At 40.6% G+C, this 18,354-nt stretch overlaps 1 protein-coding gene across 1 annotated transcript; it reads right to left on the minus strand.

Annotated features, from left to right (window-relative positions):
* Positions 1-444: 444 nt before the first annotated feature.
* Positions 445-18,124, minus strand: si:ch211-112c15.8 (tumor necrosis factor receptor superfamily member 1A). The gene is made up of 10 exons (XM_063208469.1): positions 17,696-18,124; positions 16,987-17,080; positions 13,944-14,072; positions 9,112-9,249; positions 8,326-8,377; positions 4,800-4,852; positions 4,467-4,688; positions 2,954-2,991; positions 2,422-2,569; positions 445-837 (listed from the first exon to the last, which is right to left on the minus strand). Exons 1-10 carry the CDS (start codon positions 17,741-17,743, stop codon positions 521-523), a joined length of 1,239 nt encoding a protein of 412 aa, XP_063064539.1. The 5' UTR covers positions 17,744-18,124; the 3' UTR covers positions 445-520.
* Between the last annotated feature and the right edge of the window lie 230 nt (positions 18,125-18,354).

Consider the following 18,354-nt stretch of genomic DNA (forward strand, 5'->3'; position numbering starts at 1 on the left):
GAGTTTCCCAATGGGCTGTCACTTTCACTCACTTCACTTGTTTTATCTGTACACCATGAAATTAAGGCCCAATTGACCAAATTACTGAAGAGGTAAGTTATGTAAATATCCAAATATCTGGATTCATGAAAAAGGAACCAAACTACTTTGGCTACTTTTCTGAAATGGACCACATGTTCACTTTTCTGAAGTAGTATTCAGTACACAGTACACCTACAGTAGGATGCATAATAACCACTTCCCTGAAGTATCAAGATCAGTGCAGATACAGTACAAATCTGTCTTTGTGAAATGCTTTTACAATGTGTAACACATATCTGAGAACAATAGGCAAGTACAAAAATACAATTTATAAATACAATATACAATTTCTGTGCAACACTCTCACACACACACATACCCAGAACCCCCCCCACACACACACACACACACACACACACACAGTCTTTCCTCAGATATTTGAGGGGAAAAAAACATTCTCCAATGATTCCGAAAACTGAATATATAGTAGATTCTCTCGTCATGCTTGTTCAGTCGGCGATAGCAGCATGGTTTGTAAGACCCCCTGTAGTTTTTCCTGCACGTTGTCAGCGCAGCTGGTCAGGTTCATGGCCCTAAGGGTGGAGTCTATGTGGCGGAGGTCTGCGTTCCTGCCCTGGCTCCAGAGGCGCAGCATCTGGTACTGGCGCTCCAGGTAGGAGATGCCCGGTTCCAGCTCCACGCGCTCCATCTCCTCGTCCGGCACCGACAGCAGCCGCAGGAACTCCTTCCAGCGCCGCACGGGGACCTCCTTGATGATGGCGTAGAGCACCTGAGGCTCGTGGTGTTGGGTGGCATCTGACGAGAGAGAGAGAGAGAGAGAGAGAGAGAGAGAGAGAGAGAGAGAGAGAGAGAGAGAGAGAGAGAGAATGAAAGAGAGAGAAAGGGAGAGAGAGAGAACAAACATGTCAGAACAGTCAAGAGAAATGCACAGGTGTACACAGTGGCACTCAGGCACTCATAGTGGTCCCACGCCATGCAGGGCCACTGAGAGCTTAGACCGGACCCAGGACAAAGTAATCTGAAAGGGCCCCAAGCCCAATACATACAATATAATAATGAGGACCCCCTCTCTCCCTGGGCCCGGGACAACTGTCCCTTTTGTCGTGCCCCTCTAAGGTCAACAGGGACCCATAGAGGGCTATAATAGTGATATAATTGTGCTGACCCTTCCAGTAGTGCCAGCACAGTGCAGTTTACTTCAGTTTTAGCCTCATGTGACCAAATTACATAAAAAGTACATTAGATAAACAATTCAAATGGGTAGATAAATGAGACAGATGCCATGAGTCCTGGATATTTGTTCAAAAAAAATTGAGAACTATAATTGAGAACCACTACATTTCTTCAACAATGCCTGGGAGATACAGTATGGAGACCGACACATAAAGGTCATGCACAGAGACACCACCAGGCCAACTAAAATTGACCAAATATGAAGTCAAATAATAAAAAAAAACATCTTGACGTTATCTTTGACCGTGTGTGTGGGTGTACTTGCATAACTCTTGTGTGAAAATTGTGTTCTCTGTTTTCCACACTGTATCATACTTCTCTGGTAGCATTGCGTGTATCTATGATGTTAATCTGCAACCACGCGCGTCGGTCACCTCCTGCAGCGTGTGATACACCCACGGTGTGGAGGGAAGAGAGAAGAAGCTGCGATGGCTTTATAAGAAAACCTGATAATCTGGACAACGCATCTTCAAATACACGTATATTGAAAGGAAGTAGGCCTATTACACCCCTGAGTTATCAGCGTGCTTCAGCCTACTTCCTACAGCAGTGCTTGACACCAGCGACGACCTACGTAGCTCGAAGCAAACGTGTGATAGCCGTGACATTTTAGCCATCTGTGTAAGAGACCCGGTCACTGACTTAAATAAATAGCTATTTAATTTGTTCATATTGATTGATCTATCTTGACAATCTCAACCTACAAAAATGCAGAGAGTATCAAAGACAGTAATAATCTACTTGAATATGAAACTTGAAAGCTCACTTAATACAAATCTGATTGTTGTAATTGTTATACTGTATATTTTGTTGCAATACGTGGCAACTACTGCACTGGTACAAGCTGCAACTTAAATCTATTGCAGTATTATATTAACCCAGTTTAGCTTGGAGACACATACTGTATACACTGCATTCAGGCTCTTGAGATTTGAGGGTTTTTTATGAAAAATGTGGGTGTATGTTAGAGCTGAATGAACACATTCTTATGGTATGCAAAATGAGGGTCCTAGCTTTTAAATGCAACCTATTTCATGTGTGTGTGCTTCAGAGGCTAAGATATTTAGTATTAAATAGGCAGAGGGCACCCTTTCCCTAAAAGGGTTAAAGGTTAAAAGGGGTTAAGGAAAGGGTTGGCGGACATACAAGGCTGCTGCCTGTTCTGGAGAGGGGCCAAGGGGAAGAGACCTTCCCTACACTCGTTCGTCATCAGGAGTTTGGGGTAGGTGTTCATCTGGCCGTCCTCCGAAGGCTGCACAGGGACGTCCAGAACAGGTGCTGTTGCCATCATGTCCTTTGAAAGAAAAAAAGACAAAATAAAATCATCAAAATGCAATGTAATGATATGGTGTAGAGCAACTCCAGTAAGCAATGGTGTGGTCAGAAATCAAATCTGTAATGCTTTCATTATGTAAGGCATTGAAATTCCATCAGTTTGCAGGCACACATGTTGGTTATGATTGTTCGGTTATCTCTAATGTGTCACCTGCAGCTGCAGAGAAAACTTTATGTGTAAATTCATTACCATTAGCTGTTGTAATGCATATCATCATGACCCTGCATCAGATATTTCTGAAAAAATGTACTGTGCTTCAATGACGAAATAATAACTATTCTGTCTGACACATTGATGGTGGACTGTGGGATGGCATAATAAAAGATATATGGCAGCACTAACCCGTGGAATGGGTTTCAACAGAGGATCAAAGGAATGATCTGTTAAGAAAAGAAGCATAATTATTAGTTATCATATTGACAATTTGTTATTTAGTATTTTTTACAAAGCTAGGAAAACATTGTATATTGATTTATGAACAACATATGATTAGGAAAAAAAATTATCCAAGGAAAAGAGGGGTAAATCACAATACACTGGTGTTCTTTGCTGAAGGTTTACTAGTTTATATGTCTAATAGTTCATACGCATATTAGTCTATACACCTATAAGTTTATACGCCTAATAGTTTATACACCAAATATCCGCTTGAAGCAATAGCGACACACGTTGTTCACTAGGGCTGTAACAATATTGTATCGAACTGAGAAATCGTGATATGCAGAGTCACGATATTGTATCGTGGTGCAAGGAGGCAGTATCGTGATACGCCCTTTCAAAGTTCTGTTACCCTTCGGTCCAGAGAACAAAAGCAAAAAGCAAAATAATTAATTTTAAAAGATACATTTATAAAACCGTTGGGTGTATCAAACCATAGGACGGAAATCGTGATACATACCGAATTGTGAGTTGAGTGTATGGTTACAGTCCTATTGTTCACCTAAGAAAGTTTCAGCAAATAAGACCAGTGTGTGCTGTGATTTACCCCCTCTTTTCCTTGAATAACTTTGACTGCATGAGGCCAGCACCTGGACACTGACTGTGCACATGGACTCATGGCTTTGAGTAGGGGGAAAAAATCTATTTTATGTATGTGCTACTTACTTAAAATAAGATAACATAACTAAATCAGCTTTTTGGAACTTAGAAACATAGCTAAGACTACGTTTTGTATCTAAACAGGATCTGTAGAAATTAATCCATACTTTTATTTCCTGTAGAGTTTAATATTGTGGTACCATACTTATAGGCCTTCCCCAAAAGCCAGACAGATAGTTCAAGTAATCCAAAATGCTGCTGATAGAATTCTTATCAAAATAAGGAAAAGAGATCATATCAGTCCAGTACTTAGGTCATTGCACTGGCTCCTAGTGAAGTTCCGAATTGAGCTGAAAACGCATCTTATTTTCTATAAATCACTAACTGGCCCTAATTATTTAGCAGATATACTAGAGCACGGTCATCCAAATCTTGTCTTCAGGCTTCAGAGTCTCCTCTACTGGTTTGCCTAGGTATAATCCAGTCAGGATGAAATGGCATTTAGCCATTAGGCTGTCAAATGCTGGAACCAGCTTCCTGTTGAAATTAGAGCTATTCTAACAGTGCCTGTGTCAAAGAAATTAAACACAGCTGTATTTCCATATCTGCTTTTGGTGGGTAATCTACGGTCTTACTTTTTATTTTTCTTCTCTCTCTCCTTTCTTTCCACTCAAGCACATGGCAGTTGTGTATGATAATGTGCTATAAATACTATTGCTATTGCTATTGATATGTTACAGTGATTTCTAGAAATGCAATGGACATGGCCATTGATAATTGGTCATGCCATTCTAAGACGGAAGTTTTTTTTACTCACCTCCTCCGTTCAACCGTGTGATGGGCATCTGTCTAATTTGAAATGCGTTCTGGTCATGATGAGTAGGCAGCTTTCCATTGACTTCCTCACCATTCCGGAAGGGTGTTCTACGGCGCTGAACAGTCACCATGAGGCCGACGCATACGATCCCCAGCAGTACAGTCATCACCGGGGTGACCACAATCAGCCAGATGGGCAGCTCTTTTTCAACAACTCCATTTCCTTGGAAAAATAAAGCTCCAGTCAGTACAGTGTGTACATACTATGTGTTTTTTACACAATAACCAAACAGGGAAGGACAACTACATAAGGGTATGAGAATGTCAAACTCACCTTCTTCGGAACAGATGTGTGTACCGTTACACTCTGGTTTTCTACAGTGTTCTCTGGGAGGGAACAAATGTTGAGCCATAAAGAGCAATGAAGTTGTTTTGTTCAACATTTTTTTAAAAGGAAAAAACAGGTCTTTCTGACTTTATTTATGATAGGACAGTGAGGGTGGTGACAGGAAGCGAGTGGGGAGAGAGAGACGGGGAAGGGCCGGCAAAGGAACCGGGCCTGGAATCAAACCCGGGTCAGCCACGGCAGGGCCTTGTTCAACAGTTTTTACATAAAGCATCTTGGCTGTAATATTTTTCACCAAAATGCTAGAGTTGTGAATCTAACAAAGCCTTCCAAATAAACACAAACTCAGTCTGCCTGTCCGAACCCCTCCTTTTTGAGGGCTACAACACCCTCCCCCTTACCCCTACCCCTCTGCCTTAACGACTATTGGGATACCCCTACCCCTACACCAAACGGAGGGGGTGTAAGGGGTAGGGCCAAGGGGTGAATTGAGATTGGGCCTAAATATTATCTGTACCATTTGTCATCTGCGGTAGAATTCTTTAAGTTTATGTGTCAAGATTCCCTTTCCAAAAGATGATCGCATGCACATACACCCATCAATATTTTCAAGTCCGTAGACAATCATAAATACAGTAAAGATGTCTTTATAAAAATGGATTACGTTTATAAGGAGCCTTAAACCTACAGTGCATGCAGGAAAGTCTTAATGACGTCACCATGGCTAGGACTTGCATCATCGGAGGGAACACAGGGACGAAAAGGGAGAAGTGATAGTGTAGGGGGGATGCCCCTACCCAAACGTCATTTGGCAGTTCCAAGAAGACCATTTCTTTGTGTTTTCCTCCTAATACCTAATGCCGAATCGAACCTGCAGCTGACCAAGTCATTAGGCCAGAGCTATATCCATGCTATACCTACATGTAAATGCTGGGGACAAAACAATGCTTTCCTTCCTAACAAAACTATCTCCTCCACACAACAACACATGCCTGACTACACGCTGGCTGGACTAACACTGCACAGTAGAAAATGAGGTGTCAATATTGCAGAGAAAACCTTTACCAATCCAGATAGCGTACTATGGAGAGTCAAATGACTCTAAAACAGGGCAGTCATAAGTCAGAGAGAAGTCTGCAGGTGGCCAGAGTAATTGCAGCTCTACAGCTCTTCTGAAGGGCTTCTGTGTCTTCATTGATTATAGGACAACCAAAAGTATGACAGGAAGAGAATGGGAAAGAGAGAGATGGGGTGGGGCTGGCAAAGGACCCAGTCCGGACTCGAACCTGTAGAATTACAACAAGTGGAACCAAATCTTATCTGAAATGAGCTTCATTTCTACTCTTTAAGAGTTCAATTAAAACTGGTATGGTTGACTGTGGCATGTTTATTTGGTGTGTGCACTTGCTACATACTGCTTGTACATGATGACCTTCGTAACATGGGTGATGTATTGGTCAAGATATGTGTTGCATGTGGGGCTGTATAGATGGTGGCACAGTTGGGTAAATGCAAGTATGGGGTACATGTACGCTGTAGTAGAACAATGTATGAACAATGGTTGTATGGTTGGTTGGTTGTATGGTTGGTATGGTTGTTTTTATGTAATGTATAATTTTATGATTTATGTACTGCAAATGTGAGATGTGAGTCACTCATCAGAATGATACTATGTAGGGCCTTGTCATCCATAGTTCTGCTGAAAGCTGAATCCAAGATTTGGACCAATATGAAAACCAATACTTAATCATACTCTGATCACTGAAACCAAAACCAAATCCTGTCTACGGATTTGTCCCGATCCAGTAAAGGCAAGAAAACCACCCACCCCTACTCCAGCCCACCCCCAAAAACAAGAACCGGGCAGGGATGAGACAGGGGGGTGGGGGTTACGTACGGGCAGATTACACGTTTACATTGTGGTGGGCAAACTTTGACCTTTTTTCCTGGACTTTTGTGCCTTTTTATTCATATAAGGGAAGTGAAAGTGGGGGTCATGGCAGGAAAAGAGTGGGAGAGAGTGAGATGGAGTTGGGTTGGGGAATGGCAGACCAGGCCAGACCCAAACCTTCATCCCCACAGACAATTAGCCCCATGATGGTATGGGCAGAGCTTGAAGTGGGGGGAACCCCGTTCCCCTTCCTCATCATTTTCATCATCAGCGTTCCAGCAGAACTTATCTTGTGCGCCGCATTATATAAGTTCAAAACAAGATTTTCGAAATGTGTGCAGTCAATAGGCCTGCAAAAACATCACTTGTACTGATTTGGTACTGATGAAAATCAGGGTTCCTGCACTTCTCTTTGGATGGTATTTGCAGACGATTAGGGTTCCTGCACCTCCTTTTTCCACTTCAAGCACTGGGTATGGGGCATTAGCGCAATGCACCACTGCACCCCTCACTAAAATATTATGGCTAAAAATTGGTGCTTTGGTTATTAACCGGGTGACCACACTGGTAGCAACAAGATAAAGAACAAAGAATCGCTGGACGGTGCAGCAAGACCAATACGAGAGATAGAAGCGACAGAGTATGCAAGCATTCCGACATTTTTGCATAACTACCAACTACAATTCCAACTACAAACTGTTACTCAAATTGCCTCTAGTTGCTCAAATTGCTTTTGTCTCTTCTGTTTCCAGCGACTCAAAACAAAGTCAATTACTTCTGTCTCCGGAGTCGCTCATGTCGCGTCTGGTCTATTGGTGCCATTACACAGCATGTCTCCCCATGGAGTATGGCCTCCCACCCAGGGGAGATCACCTTGGGAGATTTCCCTGACCCTGCACTGAAGCACTACGTGTAGGCTATGCAATACTGGATGAACGCCTCTGCACAGAGCCTCTGTTGTAATCTTAACGCCTTTGCGCAGAGCCTCTGTTATAAACTTAACGCCTCTGCACAGAGTCTCTGTTATAACCTTATTTTCACAAAATTGTAATGGCTATGTCTTAATCTGTTACTTAAGTCTCTCGATAATGTCATAGCTATGTTGTTATGATGTTGTTGAGTATTTTCAGTAAATAGTGAACAGGCCCGCCGGTGACCCTATCTGCAGTTAGAGGCTACAGCTCTCGGTATCGGTAATATCATATCAATTCTGTTATAGTGTAGTCGAGTCCACAATACAACAACAATACATCATCAGTCTGGCAGTCAAACAGCAACCCCAATATGGTGTCCATATTCACCAGATAAGTGATGCACAGACTCTGGGGTCACAATGTGAACTCTTTAGGCGGTGAGGGGGAATTCTCCTAGCAAGTCTCTACCTGATGCTTCAAAGGAAACTGCCTATTAAGAACGTCCTTAGTACTGTAGTTTTTTCATGCCAGGAAATTTCAGCGCTACAAAAACATACACAGGAAAACCACAACATGGCCGACCCAAATAATTCGCAGTAGTCACTGCAGGAGTCTTTTAATCACAGCGGTGAATCAGCTTTCGGTCTCGTAGGTCAAGGCCAATGTATGAGAAATAACAACAACAATGGAAAGAAAAGATGCAATTTACCTTTGGCAATGTGCACACTTTCCATTTTGATCCATGAACTCACCCCGACTACCTAGAAAAAGGGACAGGTCACAGAAAGGACAACTAGATAAGGAGACAGTTGCTCATATGTAAAACGTTAGGCTATAATTCATTTGTTTATTTTATTGTTTTTTTGTTTATTTGGGTTTTTTATTATTTGTTTGTTTATTTGTTTTGTATGTGCCTTGGGTTTGGGGTTGTGTTTGTGTTAAAGACTAAAAAACTTTAATAAAGAAATGTTTGAAAAAAAAAAACGTTAGACTATAATGTGTTCCCTCTTCAGTGGAATGTTCAGCTGTTAGAAGCATCTCAAACTTTGCATTGTGATTGTACGACTTAAAACCATGGACAAAGTAAAAGCCAGTGAACGTATGGTAATAAAACCCTCAGCAAATAAAAGACCAATAGCCAATATGGAAGAGCAGCTGAACACGCCAATCATTTACATGAAACCTACAGTTAATGTACAGTTAAGTAGATCATATTCTGAACACCAAGTAAACAATTTATAGCAATATTCATACAGCATATCATCATACACAGTTGTCATTCAATATGCAATATGAGAAAGAGAAAGATTAAAGAAATACTATGGGTAGTATTATCTAAAGGAAATATGTAAAATAATTTAATAATTGTACGAACATAGTAAATTAAAAGTAAATAATGTATTAATGAATTTAAATTTAATGCAATGTAAATATGTAATAAACGGAATTTGGAGATTTTTCTCAGAGCATTCAAGAAAAAAAGAAACGTCCTTACATATAGTTTTTGTTTTGCTTTTCGTTTTGTTCTCAATGCATATAGGGTTACCATCACTTCCTTTATTGTCAAATCCATCTTTACATTTGCATTCACGGTTGTGTTTGGTTTTACATTCCTTCTTCTCAACTTGGTTATCTGAAATTGAATAAAATGACAACAAAGTACACACGTTAACATCTGATAAATGCAATGTAATGTAAAGTTCGCTGTCAGGATGCTGACCCCTCTGTTCTTACCTTGCTCTGACATGCCCTGCCCCTCTAACCACTGTGAGTCAGAGCTACAATGACACGGGACTTTACAGGAAAGAGGTAAATAATGGCATACTGTAAGTCAGGGATGTCAAACTCGGGCCCAGGTACCAAATCTGGCCCGCTGAGCCATTTTATTCAGCCCATGAGATCAATTTAAATAGCCTATACATATTATATTACAGTTGGCCCACACACACCATTGATGCATAGGGCAACAAGACCTGACCATGGCATTTGGTGTGCGACAGGAATATGCTTCAATGTCATGTCTAATCACTCCAGTCAATAAGTGGTAGCCTGGGAAATCCCATGCTGCTTTGCACAATCGCTCCGATCCGAAAGACAGCATGGATTCTATCCCTCAGGGGGAGTGGTATCAGATGTTAAGCTCCAATCAGAGAGTGGGGAGGGGTGGAAAGGCGATGACTGCAGTTTGTTTGAACAGATACAAGCGACATGATTGGCTATGGGCAAACTTATGTATGCCAAATGACACATTCGCAACGCCCAATAAACGGCCATGGGCAATCATCACCCACACCTTTCCAATGCCAAATTGCATAGGTAGCCTCCAGACCATCTCACTTGCGTCCTTAGTCTGGTGTTGAGCAGGCAAAAGAAGTGCTGCATTAACCCAGATGTTCTCAAAGTGGGGCGTGGGCACCCCTGTGGGTCCATGAAAAGGTGGTTTGCAATTCAGTATGTGAAAGTACTACAGCAGAGCAGGTTGAAGAGGATCTCTACTGTACAGTGAAGCCCCTGTTGTGCCGAAAAGCGAGTCCCTGCCAGAACACGAGTGCCCTCATTATAGAAAATTATACTATTTTTTGCAGAATTAACTACATAATTAATGAACTAAACATGTGCTTATGAAACATTACTCGTCCTCCACTTAAAGGGGCTCCAGGTAGGATTAAAAGTTTAATTAATCACGGTCCCGAGTCAGCCTATGCTTATGAGAGTCTTTAGTAATTGAACGATGCCTTATCGCGACCACTTCCACGGTCCACTGTCAGAAAACCCCAAATGCAACTTTTGACAGCGTCGGACCGAACGAGTGTCGTGAGAAACTCTTTTCATTTGAAACATTCCTTTACATACCATATTCAGATTTGTATCAACTGCTGGCATTCTGTGATGAAAAACAGTCTCACCGCAAGTTTATTTGAACAGCATTTTCTCATTACGGTGTAGATTTTGAGACAGGCATGCCTTGTGCACCGAACAAAATGATGTCATCCTACCTAGTGCCTCTTTAATATGAGCTATTTGAATGAAACCGTAACACAATGACAATTCTTCGATTCTTTTATGGAAATAATACTGAAATTGTAACCAGCTCTTTGTGGTACTTCCAGAAGGAATGCAGATGCTCTATTGATAGGCTTTCCATCTTAAATTGTGTCGGATTTGTCTGCAAAAATGGGTAAAAAATATCTGAAAAATTGGTCATTGGTTTCAATGAGAGCACTCGTGTTCTGGCAGGGACTCGCTTTTCGGCACGACACCCCATTCATTTCATTTACTCCATAAGAAGAGACAATAAAAGTACACTATTCTACTCTACATGTGACTGACACACACAGTAGGCCCACAATTCACACACACACAAAAATTATACACACCCTACACTTTTGCATTAAATTGACAAAAAAGTTTTAAAAGCTACAAAAAAACCCAATGCAATATGATTATGAAGGGGGTCCATGCAAAATGTTCTCCTCCTTTAAAAAAGTGACAACCCCCCTGCTTTAAAGATTTCTCTTTTTTTGTTCTTTTTCTATTTTACTCGACAGGACAGCGTGAGAGGTGGACAGGAAGCGAACTGGGAGAGAGACGGAGAGGGGTCAGCAAAGGACCCGGGCCGGGAATCGAACCCAGCCGCATGGCAGGGGAGTGCTCCACCGGTTGGCCAGGGCTGGGCAACAACCCCCCTGTTTTAACTACTTGAGAGCACCGCTCCATGGTGTTGTGTAGAAGAGAAAGCTATCCTCTGCGCTCCTGGGGTGCGTTCCAATATGCGTCCTCTAGAGATGTCCCGATCCAGGTTTTTGCACTTCCGATCCGATACCGCCGTCCTCCACTTGTGCTTGCAGCCTCCCCAGGTGAAAAAGTGGTTCAATTTAGTACAATAAAAGCATGACTGAAGTGTACTTAGCATGTTAAAAGTGCACTCGTGCTTTTTGTGCTAAGAAAAAGTATGTTTACAATATGCTTATTTAAAGTGTACGTAAAATTAGATGTAATTAAGTTGCTCTCAAAGAAAGTACACTTAGCGAACCATACTTCAAGTGGACTTCGAAGATGTTTGGCTAAAGTGTATTTAGAGGAATATACTAATAGTGTTCTAATAGTGAACTTACTAAAAGTGTATTTTTTAATAACATATTGCAATTGTACTTTTTTAAAGTGCAATATGATTACACTTCACTCAAATGTCTTTGAAGTGTGATTTTCTATAGTGCACTTTAAAGTAAATCGTTTTAACATATTGCAAGTACACTTTTTGTGCACCATGATTGTAGGCTACTTCACCCAAATATCTTCAAAGTGCGCTTACACAAAGTGCATTTACCCATCATGCACCATCATACATGTCCCATCATGCAATGCACTTCTTGGAGCTAAATTTCTCAAACAGAAAGCCATTTATCCTGAAGGAATATTTTTGGTTTGCATGAAAATATTACCCATTGTTATATTCTGTATTTATTTTAGGAGTTTTACAATTTTAAAGTGGTACACAAAAAATGACCAGGTTCCCACTGTCATTATGATGGTCACGTATATGTTCTGGTATATATAGGCTCACACTTCCCATGATATTATCGTGGGAGGTAAGTTGGAACTAGTTGTTCAAACAAAGAATGTAAGGATACCATTAATGATCAATTGAAGTGATCAAATGCAGGGAGGTGGAACAAGATTGAAATAAAGTGAAATATGTATCTGAAATCTCTGCAACAATGCAATGATTGTCAGTTGTGCTAGGCATGCATACTGTATCACTACTGTGACATGTGGCTGTGTGTAATGTACAAGCTCTGAGGACCAGCATGGATTGTAGTATTACATTTATATTATTTCATGTACTTGGGAGTGTACTGTAAATATACTTCAAGCATACCTGTTATATATTTACAATACTTAATGTGACATACTTTTTGCAGACTTAAAATGTCCCAATGTAGTCCAAAGAAGCATGAAGTTAATATACTTTTACTGAACTTCTAGTAACAATAAAATGTTATAGAAGTGTACTCAAGCACACTCTTAATGCCATACGAATGCATGAAAAGCGTGTTTGGAGCATACTTTCAAAAGTATGCTTGTAGTGCACTTAAAGTTGTCCAAAAGCGGTGCCAATTTAGCATCCTCAGTGTGCTGCAAGTGTGCTGAAGTACTGCTTTAGTAGTGCTTCAGCGCACTAATAGTGCAATGAAGCGCACTTTAAATCGCCGAAAACAGTACACTTTGTACTAAGTACGGTCAAAAAAAGTACACTTTAAGTATATGGGTTTTTCACCTGGGTCGCCCCGCCTGCTGGCCCAGCCTCCGTGGAGAAAACTATTAAGTTTCCCAGCTGTCAGCCAAGTCACAACAACTTTTGGGGGACTGTTCTTTATTCACCATCCAATTCTCACATGAGAAAATGACTTTACAATTGAGCTTTTGCGAGATATTGAAATACAGTGTCAGTGATGTCATCACGACGTATTACTTCCTGGTACGAGGATGCAAGGTAACATATTGGAACGTACCCCTGTACTTCACAATCTGGTGCGTCACAGGAAAGGACTAGTAATTGCAGATACTGCAAGAAGTCACTATGTCAATTTGACTCCGAAGAAGACGCAACAATGTGGAAACATTAGTCTTGGCACGTGCCCATTAAAACAGTAAACTATCCACATCTGAAGATGCCCCGGTGACTTCTATAGCTCCATAATGTTGTTATGTGCTCCCAAAAAATTAAGTTTTTCATTTTACAATGTCCTGTAAAATGCCCTGTACTATACTGATACATACCATCACTTAGTAAATACACAAGTCACAGAAATGGAAAGCCTGACTTGTCACTTTTAGAAGAAAGAAAAATCAAAGTAGTTATGTTGAGCATCACCACTGGTGAGGTGTGAGGTTACTAGGTCACACAGGATAGCCCACAGTCAGTTATGCGTCTTCTTGCTCTCTGTGGAAAACACAATAAGCAGGCTGACACAACCCCCCCCCCCTTACACACACACACACACACACACACACACACACACACACACACACACACACACACACACACACACACACACACACACACACACACACACACACACACAACCCCAAAAAGGTAGCCTGATTCCTTACGAGAAAAACAGGTATAAGTATAAGACTGATACATCTAGAAACGTGAACATATACCTTGCGACATGACCTCAAACCACAAATCTTTGTATGTGGGGAAATTATTACTATTTTGTACTGACTTTCAATGACTGACTGAATATAGATTAAATACTGACAGTAACATAAGCCATTCATAGAGTTAAGCAACATGAAAAGGGTTTCTGGTTTACTTACTATCCGTGTCACACCGTGAACAGTCCCTGCAGGCCTCCGGGTACTTAAATGTCCCACAGCGTTGGTCCCAGTGCCAGATCACAGTATCCTCTGGACATTCAGAATCTTTCCTGCTGAGTCCATATTCACCTACAATATGCAGGCAGTGCCATAAGTTAACCCGTTAAGGCACAACGTCATAAATTTGCTGTCACCAGAATGGCAATGACCAAGTCTTAGTGCATTACTTAAGGCCCTGTTATGTCATAGTAGTGTAGTCCTATGGTAGTTAACTTTTCAACTTTATAACTTTTCAAGTCAGCTTTTTTTATTGTCACTTTCTTCATATGCACAAGTCATACAAGGAAAATGAAATTGCGTTTTCTGTCTTTACCATACCAGGACATAGACATATGGGTGGTTGACGTTTAAGGGCGTAACACAAAAAAAAAAAAAGTTTTCCAATTCCTGAAAAATATGATGGAAACAATTGGAAAAAAATAGAAAAAAATAAAGCACTTAGTGGTCCGTGGAATTTCGCCTTATTTTTGTCATTTTTGGGAAAATGTGTCCTGCATCAACACATTGCATAGGCATGTCACACACCACAAGGAAAATGAAGTCACACCACAGGAAATTCACTGCCTTATGGCCATTTTAATCCTTTTGTACACATGACTGACATCTGAGCTCATGCTAACTTGAGAATGATATTGTGTTTAATCTTAATATGTGTTTTAATTTAATAAAACAAACATTTTTTTTCCTTCTATAAGAGCAGTCACACCACAGGACACCATAAAATGAACCTAAGCATGGTGTGACAGAAACATTGCAATATGAAGACATATTGACCCCTTAACGCACACTATGGCTCACTGTAATGTCACAGCAATGTTGTTATGATGTAGTTAAGCATTTTCAGCAAGTGAATAGGGTCACCGGCGACCCCTGCTGCAGTAAGAGGCTACGAGGTTAATAGTCACCATAAACTTCCACAGCACTCTCCAATAACTGAGGTACTTACTGGTAAGGAGCCAGTCTGTCTTGAGTTTTTTTCACATTCACATATCTTAATATAAAGTTAATATTTATGCAATCACGCCAAATGCTTCATACATTATTCAAAATTAAATTACAGTTCATTAATTCATTAATGTTACAGTCACACCGCAGGATATTTGACATATAAACCTTTACATAAATCTTAACAAAAATGTTTCTTCTCATCTAAGACTAATATGGAACATAATGTACCACATCTTCTTTCATTGACATTTGTTTTTTTAAAGGAAAATTAACAGTTTTGTAGGTTTTTAACCAATGTTACGAAAAAACAAGGCGTCACATCGACCACCCATATACAGTACAAGACTGACATTTTACAGACTGACATAAAGTGCAAGACAGGACAGGTAGTGATAGACTAGTAACAATAAGTGGTCAATAATAAATACAGTATAAATGAACATTTAACATTCAACATTTAACAATGAACATGTAAACAGAAGATGACTATTACAGTCATCTTCTGTGACTATTCCAGAGTTCCACTGGAGGAACGTTGTGCATTATGGAGCTAAGTGTCTCATCATCACCATGGGGATGCTTGTTAGCAAAGCATGAAACAAATGTTTGGTAACACTTTACTTGACGCTGGTGTCATATGCATGTCATTACAGTGTCATAACAGTGTCATGGCACAGTTATGCACGTGTCATAAACATTGTGTCCATGTCATAAACATTTTATGACTGTTGGCCTTAAGTGACATTGATTTTGCCATAACCGAATGTCACTTAAGGCCAACAGTCATAAAATGCTTATGACATGGACATAATGTTTATGACTTATCATGACACTGTAATGACATGCATATGACACCAGCGTCAAGTAAAGTGTTACCAAATGTTTTTACTATGCTATGCATTCAGTGAGTCAGATAACAAGCAGTCCCATCTGCATGAAAGGGCTACGAGAATTATACACAGGCCAACTTTTTTTGAGAAATGTCGCTGGTCGACAGCATGATTGACTGCTGATTTTCTTTTTGCTATTTTGGAGCTTGTTCACCTTTATTTACCTGACAGGACAGTGCAAGAGACAGGAAATGAGAGGGGAGATAGAGAGACGGGGAAAGGGTCAGGAAACGCTCTCGGGCTGGAATCAAACCCGGGTCTCCAGTGTAATGGTATGGTGCACTAGCCCACTGAGCCCCATTGCGCCCCGAACCCTAATTTTCTAATGGAATGATTAAAAGAAGGTGTCTGCTGCGGGATCCAAGATCTCTTGACAAAAGTGTTAGGCCCTAGAGAGATAAACTGTCCAAACAACAGCTTATAGAATAGCTACCCAGATACAGGGTTCTAAATCAACACCAGCCAATTGACCAAATGCTGGTGAAAACTCAGTTTGGCTGGTAGTTAAGAAAACTTACTTGCCACGTTGAATGGTACAGAGTGTGACTAGTGAGACTTAACATCTACAAGCCAAATTGGCTACTGATGAAAAGTTAATTTATGCATTGCTCAAACAAGTTCCCTGTGTATCATCACATTTTGGTGTCATCAATACAAACAGCAGTTGAGTTGTGGCACTACGTAATGTAAGGGGGCAGTCGTAGACTACGTAATGTTTTAGGTGGTTTGGGATTCAAAGGTTACCGGTTCAAATCTTATTCCAGTTGGAAGAATATGAGGACTCTCTGGAAATCCGATCCACGGTTACGTAACGCACCAAGGTACAGGTAATACAACATTGCTCCAGAGACTGTAATGCTGTAATAACCATAATAACTATAAGCAGAGGTGTAGCAAGTAAAAGTACGCTTACAATGTCCTCTTTAGGTACAGTGGAATAACTGGTGTATGAACTATATAAGATCATGTAATACTGTAGTCTTGTAACTACATCAGTAAGATGTCTATGTCTAGGCCTATGTCTATGTCTAATTCTACTTTAGACAGTCACTTGGGATAAAAGTGTCTTGCGTGTGACGTACCGTACTGTAAAAAGCTATGCAGCAGCAAAAACACATTGGAGTTCATGAAACACATCAGCTTACCGTCTGGACACTTCCTACAGCACGTTGTGTTGGAAATGAGAAATCCATCGCAATGTTTTAAGTCCGAAGGATGAGCCGTTATGATTGTCAAAACCTACCAAACACATAGGAAATGTAACTAGTAATTAGTTGCATTGTAGATGGCAACTACCTAAACAGACACGCACTGCCTGTGTGGATACCTGTACCTAGCATTCCATACAAGTAATATTTTACACAAAATTACTATTTTTAACATGGTCACATGTTTCATACATATGAATGACCAAGCCACCAGTAGCATATCATCAAAGCTCAAAAGCTGAAGATCCTGTTAAGTGAGTCTGACAATAAAAAAAAGAAAAGGATATTCATTCTTCACACTTCATTCAGTGATGGCTGGCTCATACCCATGCAAGCACATTAATAGTACAAATGCTCGCCCCAAAAAAACAAAATAATAATAATAATAATAATAATATTACAAATGATCATGCATTGGGTGTGACAGATTTACTAATAGTCCGACAGATCACAACATCATTACATTGATTGCTCCAATGTTTAGGCCTATGCCAATGTCATGACTGCAAGGTCCAATATAGGCCTATAATTAAGTTGGAATGCACTGCATGACCAGGGCAGTGAGACAAAACTAATAGACGGCTGAGGGAATATAGGCATGTGTAAAACTTACTACCGTCAAAAAAGAAAAAGCAGTACTACTCACCACTGACATTGATATTAACCAAACAGAAACGTTCATTAATTTCATCATAGGTACCACAATCTAGCACTGAAGTCCAGGTACACCCAGAGGTTGTATGAACGTGATGCATTACAGTAAACAATCGTTTATAAAGTCATAAATAAATTGTAGAAATGAAAAAGAAAATGTAGGCTAAATATCTGGTTACATTAAGACTAGTCGAGCTTTACAGAGAGCGGTCCTAATTGCGGGGCGACAAGTCATGTTGGAAGTGTTGAATGGTTCGAAAGAGACACAAGGGGGGAAACACGTCAGAGAAAAGTTCCTGAGTACACAAGCTTTTTTTCGCAAATCATCTGGGTGATGCAGGCTACACGCGGAAGCACTGCTGAATGAGGATCTTCACCGCAGTGCTTTCCTCTGTGTGGGCACAGAGAGCTGTCACACGATCCATTGTCAGAATTAAACGCCCGTGTCTTATCAATAAAATAACTTTTAATGGAAAGGTGCGGTGGCCTTTGATGAATGTGTGGATTGGCCTAGACACGTAGGCCTAGGCTATTGCCTTATCCAGAGCAACCATTTAAATTGAGAAAATAGAATACTCCCAAACGCTCATTTCTATCCAATAACACAAATAATCTCCTTGCTTCAGATGAGACCAGCAGAGACCCCTAGTG

The sequence above is a fragment of the Engraulis encrasicolus genome, chromosome 10 (genome assembly GCF_034702125.1).
Source record: "Engraulis encrasicolus isolate BLACKSEA-1 chromosome 10, IST_EnEncr_1.0, whole genome shotgun sequence".
Classification (NCBI taxonomy): domain Eukaryota; kingdom Metazoa; phylum Chordata; class Actinopteri; order Clupeiformes; family Engraulidae; genus Engraulis; species Engraulis encrasicolus.

Bases quoted from the DNA above. Each gene is read 5' to 3' on its own strand.
- si:ch211-112c15.8 (XM_063208469.1), bottom strand. From the start codon at position 17,743: ATGATGAAATTAATGAACGTTTCTGTTTGGTTAATATCAATGTCAGTG. The intron at 14,073-16,986 runs GTAAGCTGATGT...TGCATATTGTAG, and splicing joins CTGTAGGAAGTGTCCAGACG to GTGAATATGGACTCAGCAGG. The intron at 838-2,421 runs GTATGTCCGCCA...CTCTCTCGTCAG, and splicing joins CCAGAACAGGCAGCAGCCTT to ATGCCACCCAACACCACGAG.